Below are 8,673 nucleotides of genomic sequence, written 5' to 3'. Positions count from 1 at the left end.
TTCATAATTATTGCTGATCTGTGAGTTTTGGAAAATCTAATGGCTCCACATGGTTATAGATACGTTTCTAAGCAATTTTTACTAATGGATGTATATCTAAATCATTATGGATAATCGTCAATTCATTTAAGGGAAGACACATACGTTAAATCATGTGATGGAGAGTCTTACCTTGAAATTGATGGTCGGACGACTTGATCTATAAATGGAGATCATTCCTAACAGTTAGGTTTGTATTAAGGCAAGGATATAAGGTTAGGATAGTTGGATTGGTATTGTATTACGTTAAATTTCTTGGTAACGCTCGTGAACTTTATGCTCGAGTATCAAAAAATTCGGGGCGTTACATTCCATCCCCCCCAAAATTCGTGCATTTGCATGACTGGTAGCCAACAAGAAGATCTTGACTGTAGACAACTTGAGGAAAAGAGGAATGGTGCTGCCCAACATTTGCCTCTGTTGCATGAAGGAAGCGAGATCCGTAGATCATCTCCTCATACATTGTCCTTTTTTCTACTCCATTTGGTCAAACTTCTCCAGAAGGTTCAACATGCATTGGTGCATTCCTCGTTCCATCGGCCTTCTTCTCAAAGCATGGCACGGTGTCCAATTGGGAAAACCAAAAACTCAGATATGGAGAATGACCACCCTCACTTTGTGGTGGTCAATGTGGCTGGAAAGAAATGAACCGTAGCTCCTCCTCTTGTGCGAAGAAAGTGGCTTCCAATGCCCTCAGTTTGGTGATCGAATGGGCCACTTTCAACACTTCCTTAAGGGAAGTGAACTTTTCATTCCTTGTTGCTAAATGGTCTATGCCATCGCAGCGTAGTCCTTTTGTTTGTTGCTTTTGCTTTTTATGTTTCTCTTGTTTCCTTTTCTTCCTTTTCAATGAAATTGCGTTGCCTTCGGGGAAAGAAAAAAAAACAAACAAACTGCATTACTAAAATTATTTAAATAGGATGATCTTTGCGGTCTAAATATTGTCAATGTAAATTAATAGCTAAAAATTGTTGGTTAGTTGCTCAGATGCGATCCTATACTTGTGGCCCATCCAGACTTGGAATTTCATCTTTTTCAGCCAAATTATATATTTCAGCTGACTTGCTACAATCATTGTGTCAAACATTATTTAGGTACACTAACTAGAGATATTAAAATTGATTTAATCCTTGCAAATATATCAGCATAGCTTACTTTTGTATTAGAAGGGTTCTGAATTTAAGGTCTCAAACGCCAGCGGAGATTTCAAATAGAGTGTATTTCAAATCCAAGGCGCCAAACGAGTCAGTGTCTTATACGGCATTATCTCTAGAATAATTATCCAAAATTGATAGACGGCTACGGGCAGTGTCAGTAGGAAATCGGCGTCCTATGCGAAACCCTCGTTTCCAAAATCCCCTTCTTTCGCTTTCATCTCATAACCGCTTCTTCCTGGCTTTTCCTCTCTCTCTGTGCGATAGCCACTTCGAGAATCGTAGTTTTACAACTCCGACTCAAATCCTCTCTGCTCGCTTTCGAAAGATCATTCACTCGATAAAAATAGATTGTCCGCAGCAACCACTCCGACGCCGATATCTAAAGCTACGCTGAAAGAGACGAACATGGACCCCAACGAGACAACTCCGAAATTGCTCAACCAAGGTCGGTTACGGACCTTACTACAAATCTGTCATTTTCTAATCCTTTCAGCTGCTTTTTGTACTGGGGTGATCAATTCATCGAATGGATGTTGTGTATTTATGCGTTTCGGTTGATGGGTCTTGCTTGCTTGTTGTTTTGTTAACATGCGGAGAAGTTTAGGAACGATGTTAGTTTTGAGTTCTTGACCGATCACGTGAATTTGGTTTGTTCTAAATTCGAGTTTTGATGGTTGGGTTTCGTTTTATAGCTTGGTTTTTGATGTTCAGAAGAGTTAGTTTGGCTTCTTGACTGATTGTGTGAATTGAGTTTGTTCTAATTGTGTGTTTTGGTTGTTGGGTTATGTTTTATTGCTTGCTTTTTGACGTGCGGAAGATTTAGTTTGGTTTCTTGATTGATTATGTGAATTGGGTTTGCTCTAATTTTGTGTTTTGGTTGTTGGTTTTTGTTTTTGATGTTTGGAAGAGTGAGTTTAGTCTCTTGACTGATTATGTGAACTGGGTTTGTTCTAATTCCATGTTATGGTTGTTGGGTTTTGTTTTGTAGTTTGGTTTTTAACGACTGGAACAGTTCCCAAATGGTTCAGTTCGATTTTTTGATGGGTTATGTTGATTGGTTTGATGTAATTTCGCTTTTTGGTTGATGGGTTTTGTCTGCTTGGTTTTGAATTTTAACATGTGAAGAGTTGAGAAGCTGGTAGTTTGGTTTTTGACTAATTATGTGAATTGGGTTTTGCTTGCTTGTTTTTGTTTTCTTAATGTGCAGAGAAGTTGCCAAATGATGTTAGTTTTAGTTCTTGATTGATTATCTGAATTGGGGTTGTTCTAATCTTGTGTTTTGGGTTGTTGGTTTTTTTTTTTTTTTTACTTTGGTTTTTAATGTGCCTAAGAGTTCCTGAATGATGTAGGTTATTTTTCAACTTTTGAAATTTATTATTGATTATTGTTGATTGGTATGACGTGATTTTGTGTTTTAGTTGACCAGTTTCGTTTGTTTGGTGTTGAATTTTAACATTTGACGAGTTGTGGAGTGGGTAGTTTGGGTTCTGACTGATTATGTGAATTGGTTTTGTTGTATTATTACCCATCCAATGATACGTTCTGTTTGTTTGATGCTGGTTTTTTAACACGCGGAGAAGTTTCTGAATGTTATAGTTTACTTTTGAATTATTATGTCCATTGGGTGGTGTAATTTTGTATTTCAGTTTATGGGTTTTGTTTATTTGAGATATGAAAGAGTTTTGAATGATGTACTCTGATGTTTTTGACTGATTTGTCAGCTGGGAATCGGGTTTGGTTTGATTTTATGTTTTGGTTGATGGGTTCTGTTTATTTGATGTTGATTTTTAACTCATAGAAGAGTCATGGAGTGTTGATTGATTACTGATGGAACCTGAAACTTTTATGAGGTTTCAGCGCCCGGCTGGGTGGAAAATTCATTTAAAATGAAGTAGGGCTGTCATGCGAACTGGTCCTCATATTTTATATCATTAGATGTGGGAAATTATTTGGCCTGAAATTCTCATTACATTATATAATGTAGATTATCTTCTTTCTTTCTTTCTTTTTGCTTTTGAACCGTTCATGCATCTTATTCGTTCTACTTGCACCATGCAGATCCGTTTCATGAGGTGAACAGGAAAAGAGCGAAAAAGGAGGTGCGCTTTATGTGTAGACTTGCTAGGTTTCCAGATCAAAAGTTATATGTCAAAGTTAAAATTTTTTATTTCATCATTGAACAAGCTGCTACTGGTCATCATTTTCTGAAAATCACCTGGCTTTCTTATCTGAGATCACATAATCTCTTCTGCCATTTTCCTGTTTTTGCTACAACATGTTCTTTGATCTTTTGATCTCGTCAAACTATTTTGTTTGTCCATCTACAGAAGTTGACCGTACTAGCAAAGCATATTTGTAACTTTTCATCAATTAAATGATATTTCCCCATTTTAAACTTTGAAAAGAATGTATTTTTACAGTCTTATAGAATGGTTAGTATAAAAAACGAATATGGTACTTCGGGCAGACCCTATAGAATGGTTAGAAATGTAAACCCTTTGTTAACACGCACTACAGGTAACTTAGACCAGGGTCTAACTGCAGAGGGTGGTGTGCCTAGAGATGACTGTGCATTGTTAGGTCATATTTTCCCATCCATATGTGGGCCATTTGGTTCTTACTTGTTTGACTCGGCAGAAATAATTACTGAAACCTCTTTAGAAGGATTAAGTTTTTTGTTTTTTTTGGGTTTTGTTTTATTTCTGTCTGTTAATCCTGAAGGAGACATGAATGATGTTATATTGCGGATTTCCAATATTGGGTCTGAACTCTGGAGACCAAGGTTTTGAGTAACGATATCAATTGGTGTATCGATTGGGCCCAAAAACGATATGATACAGGGTGTATCAAACTGTGTTGGACCTGTATCAGACAATATGGGCATGTACCAGTGATTTTTTTTTTTTGTCCATTTTTTTTTGAAAAACTATCCGCAAAATTAGAAAACAATGTAATACACCAGAATCTATCAATTTTTTAGATGTTTTTAACATGTGTTCAATGTTGCATGAGACCATTCTTTGATAAGAATGTTGTCTGGCTAGGCCTGTTGAAAGTCAACCAAATAGGCCCTAATTGAACATAGATCAAGCATTTGTTGATAGATTATGACTCACTATGACAGATTCTCACCTGAATCTCTTACTGGGAACCAGTGATACACGATATGTGCCAGCCCATATAGTTCATATCAGCCAATAATGATAGATTGTTTGGTAAACTGACAACATGCTTGGCTTGCTACCACCAACTGTGAAAGAGATGAAAGCAGGCAGTCTGAATGTGCAATTATGGACATGCTAGTAGCCCAAGTGTCTCTTAATTGCTTGATGGATTTCCCTTCAGATGGCTGCCACATGCATGGAATTTGAGGTTTTCTTTTTCCTGACGAGTAAGAACTTCAACTTGGAGGTCTGTCAAGAGATCCTCAGCTTCTTCTTTCTGTTGAATGATCAACTTTATTTCTTTTTTAATTTTTTGTCTTTTTTTCCAAGAGTATTGACTGGTAAAATGTTCAGGAAGAAATCCCACCTCTTGATTTTTTTTTTTCTATATAAATCATAACCTTGGTTCTTTTGCTAAATTTCAAAGTTTTCTTTCTAAGTGCTTTTGAGGCTTTGAATGTGCAGCCCTGTATTTTAACTATTTGGAGGAAGTGTGCATTATTTAACATCCGGTTCATTGCTGTCTCCTTTTACAGCCTCTGAGTAACAAGGCTTCTACAGAATCAAGAAAACATATGGAGAACAAAGGACAAGGATCAAGCTATCAGATGTCATGGGATCGAAATGCTCGCATTGGAGGCTATCCACGGAATGCTTCACGTGGTACTGCAACATCTTACCAAGTTTAACCCTTAAAAAAAAGAGTTCCTTATTGAGCTTTGATAAACTGATGGTAAACATTTTATTATTTATCAGCTGTAGAAAGTTGTGATTAATACAGTAGATATAAGCCAATGGTGTCAGTGGAAATGTAATTAAAAAGAAATGCGAAGGATGCTTGCGAGAGCAGGAACACCAATCATACTCTTGTTACATGTGCCAAGGTGCCATGTGTGTGTGAGATCTGGGCTGTTCACCTGGTTGGCCCCACCGTGTATGTTCCGTGGCCTGAGAGTCAGTTTCATTCAGTTTTTATTTTTATTATTTTTATTTTTTAAGGCTTGTTCAGTAATAAGGTGGACCAACACATATGAAACAAATCGATGTTAGGAAAAAGAGCACCAACAGTCCACATCTAGCATACATGTGGGGCCCATCTGATGATTGGGCTACTTCATGTTATGCCAAAATGGTTACATAATGGCCGTTGAGTAATGGGTCCATACATGGACACGATGCACTTTTCAACGGGGTCTATACAAGCGTTACACGTTATGGGGCTGAAACGGCCATAACCATTACAGGAAAAAACGGCCCATAACGGGTCCAAAACATTAAAAAAAAAGGCCGTAACGTAACAGGAACTGGCACTTTATGGTGTGTACCACCTGATATATGGTCTGGATATCATACATCTGCAGCATTGGCGTGAGGGGTGAGAGGCATTTCTTTTCCCTTTGCTGTCTTATGACACAAGCAATAGCTTAATAATGAGTAACTGAGTTCTGAATACTTCATAGAAGACTGAATTGTTTTACCTAGTTTTGATGTGGGGGGTTTGAAGGTTTAAATTTAACTGAAGAACCTCCGAAATTTATTGTCTTTTCCGGCAACATTCCCTGCATTCATTGCATACATGGACACGGTGCACTTTTAAAGAAGTAGCTTGTGCAATCAATATGATTATCAAACCCAAAAAAGGAAACGGTGGGGTGCTAAGTGCTTATATCTAAGTAAAATGTCATACATGGGATCCAGTTGATTCATCTGTTGAACTTCACGTTGAAAGGATGGGTTCTAAGTGGTCAAACCTGTAGCATGATCTAGATTGTCAATTGGAGTACAGTTCCCCATTGAATGTCAAATTTGATTTGACCTTTTTCTAACCGTCCATTTCTGATCACAAAAAAATCCTTCCTCCAACCAGGTGGCTAGGATTATGCAACTTACTAACATGTGGGACTTCTGTCCATAAGCCATCCATTGGGTCCCAACTAATGAACAGCTGGGATCTTGTGCATATGCACATAGTGTTTCATAAGAATCATGACTAACATAATTGACCCCTTCTTTTCGAAGAAGCAATGAATTAAAAGGATTCCATTCCCGTGGATTGGCATGTGCGTGCTGGGCCAAATTCATTGTTGAGATGAGTTTAGAAAGGACCTTATTTGTAATATTGGTTAGAATAAGATCATATTTCTAATTTTTCTGAAGTTCCTTTTATACAAATAGAAAAGGGGGTCTGGAATGCAGGGAGCTTTTCTTTTCCTCCAAACATTCTCTTTTCTTCTCCTTTCTCCTTCTCTTCTTCTTTTTCTTCTTCTTCTTCCTCTTTTCTTTCTTCCTTTCTCTCTAAGAGTTATTCCTCTTTTCTACTTGGTATTAGAGCATGCATTCTTGCATTGATTGGAGGTTTCATAAATGAAATCTTAAGAAAGGGTTCTGATTCGGTTTTCGTGTCCTGACCACGCCTCAACAGAATGAAGTGGCAGAATGGAAGGATTGTCGTTTTCTTGAAGTTACTCAGAGTCTCTTGACAGGATGCATGTTCCAAAGTGTTTTTGGGCCGATGCAATGTTTACGACTGCTTATCTTATTAATCGTATGTCATCTAGAGTATTGAAGTTGAAGTCCCCACATTAGGTCCTTTGTCCAAAGCAACCTTCTTTCATAATTCTATATCATGTCTTTTCTTTCATTGTTCTACATCATGTCTTTGGGTGTGTGCGTTTCATTCATGTCTTGGGTTTAAATCAGACCAAGTTTGGTCCAAAAGCCATTCGAGGTGTATTTCTGGGGCATCCGTTCACACAAAAGGGATACAATTGTTTTGATCCTATGTTTAGGAAATGTTTTGTCATTATGGATGTCATCTTTTTTGAGTCCATGCCTTATTTTTCCCGTAATCTTGCCTCTTTAAGTGGAGCTTAGAGAGTTGTATGTGAGGCATTCATTGCTAGTTTATCCCCTTCCTCCTTTTGTTCCTTATAGTTGATCGGTTGTTGTCCCAGTAGATCCAGGGCAACCTACTAATACTACTACTAATGCTGCCAACACTCGTAGGTGAAGGAACTACAGGCAAAGGAACTATAAGTATACAGAAGACGCCAGAAAGGGGTGATCACTATGACACACTTGCTCACTAGTTGCAATTCCTTGGAACTAGGTAATCCATCTACTTTCCTTCTTTTGAGGATAGCGTTTCCACTGTCTTACGCGACAGGAAGTGTTAATGTATTTACATACTGTATCCAAGTTTGTCTCATATACAGCCTTCTCTCCTTCCCATTATTCTTTTTTGTCTTCTTCTTTTGTTTGTTTGCCTTTCATATTCTAAGAGGCGGTCTCCAATCCAAAGTGACGTGAGGCTATAATAGAAGAGATGAGGGCATTAATAAAGAATGACATGCGGGAATTGGTAGATTTACCCGAAGGAAAGGAGCCAATCGATTTTTAACGGGTCTTTACAGTAGGCAAATGGTTCTATTGAAAGGTATAAAGCCACTCTTGTTGCTAAAGGGTACACCCAAATATATGGGGTTGACTACAACGAAATGTTTGCACTTGTAGTTGAAATGAACTCCATACGGGTTTGATGTGAGAAGGTTTGCACCTGTAGCCAAGATGAACTATATTTTTGTTTGCAACCACCTTTTCTTGGATGTGAAAAATGGCATTTCTCCATGAAGATTTGAAGGAGGAAAGTGTATGTCTTCTTTACCTAGTTTTAAGTTTCTCAAGCATGAAAGAAAGGTTTGTAAGTTGAAGTAATGTATTTAATGCAGGGGCATTTTCACACCGAGCTCGAGCGAGGTGGCATGTGGGATGCAGGGGCACACTCGGGGTGGGCGGCCCACTGAACCATGGATTTGGGGCCTGTGTGAGGCAAAACCCATGGATTTGGGGCCCACGAGGAAGGTTTGGCCGAGGACCTAAGCCATGGATTTGGGGCCTGGGCTATGAGATAAAGGGATTAATTCGCCATGCTCTATCAGTTCAAGCTTTTAGAGCAAGTGGTTAATTGTCCTGCATCAATATTTATGGGCTCAAACAATCTCCTTGGGTTTGGTTCGAGAGGTTCAGTTAGGCAATGAAGAGGATTGGTTATTCCTAGAGTCATGTTGACCATACTATCTTCGTGAGGCGATGGGGTTACGACTTTGATTACTTATGTAGATGATATTGTGGCGATAGGAAAGGATTCTCGGAAAAACCTGAGGATTTTTTTTTTTTTTTTTTGGCAAATTTGAAGTTAAGGATTTGGGAAATATGAAAGATTTTCTAGGTATAAAGGTTGCTCGATGAAAGAAAGGTATCTTTATTTCTTAGAAAAAGTATACCTTAGACCTTCTGAAGGAGACTGGTAAGCT

The 8,673-nt window shown here is 38.2% G+C and overlaps 1 protein-coding gene across 6 annotated transcripts in view; it reads left to right on the top strand.

Moving 5' to 3' along the window:
• The first annotated feature begins 1,318 nt into the window (after positions 1–1,318).
• LOC131226730 (GBF-interacting protein 1-like) overlaps positions 1,319–8,673 on the top strand; it is a 28,931-nt gene continuing 21,576 nt past the window's right edge. For 2 of the 6 annotated variants that reach the window (XM_058222411.1, XM_058222410.1), the window contains exons 1-3: positions 1,319–1,641; positions 3,255–3,295; positions 4,897–5,023. In XM_058222411.1, coding sequence (XP_058078394.1) covers positions 1,602–1,641; positions 3,255–3,295; positions 4,897–5,023 — 208 coding nt within the window. In that variant the 5' untranslated portion in view covers positions 1,319–1,601. Of the gene's footprint in view, positions 1,642–3,254; positions 3,296–4,896; positions 5,024–7,366; positions 7,470–8,673 lie in introns of those variants that run through there. The other 4 variants (XM_058222414.1, XM_058222412.1, XM_058222415.1 and 1 more) reach the window with 4 other exon arrangements.

Source organism: Magnolia sinica, chromosome 15 (genome assembly GCF_029962835.1).
Source record: "Magnolia sinica isolate HGM2019 chromosome 15, MsV1, whole genome shotgun sequence".
Classification (NCBI taxonomy): domain Eukaryota; kingdom Viridiplantae; phylum Streptophyta; class Magnoliopsida; order Magnoliales; family Magnoliaceae; genus Magnolia; species Magnolia sinica.
The sequence above is the reverse complement of the archived record's forward strand: the minus strand, read 5'-3'. Positions and strand labels throughout refer to the sequence as shown.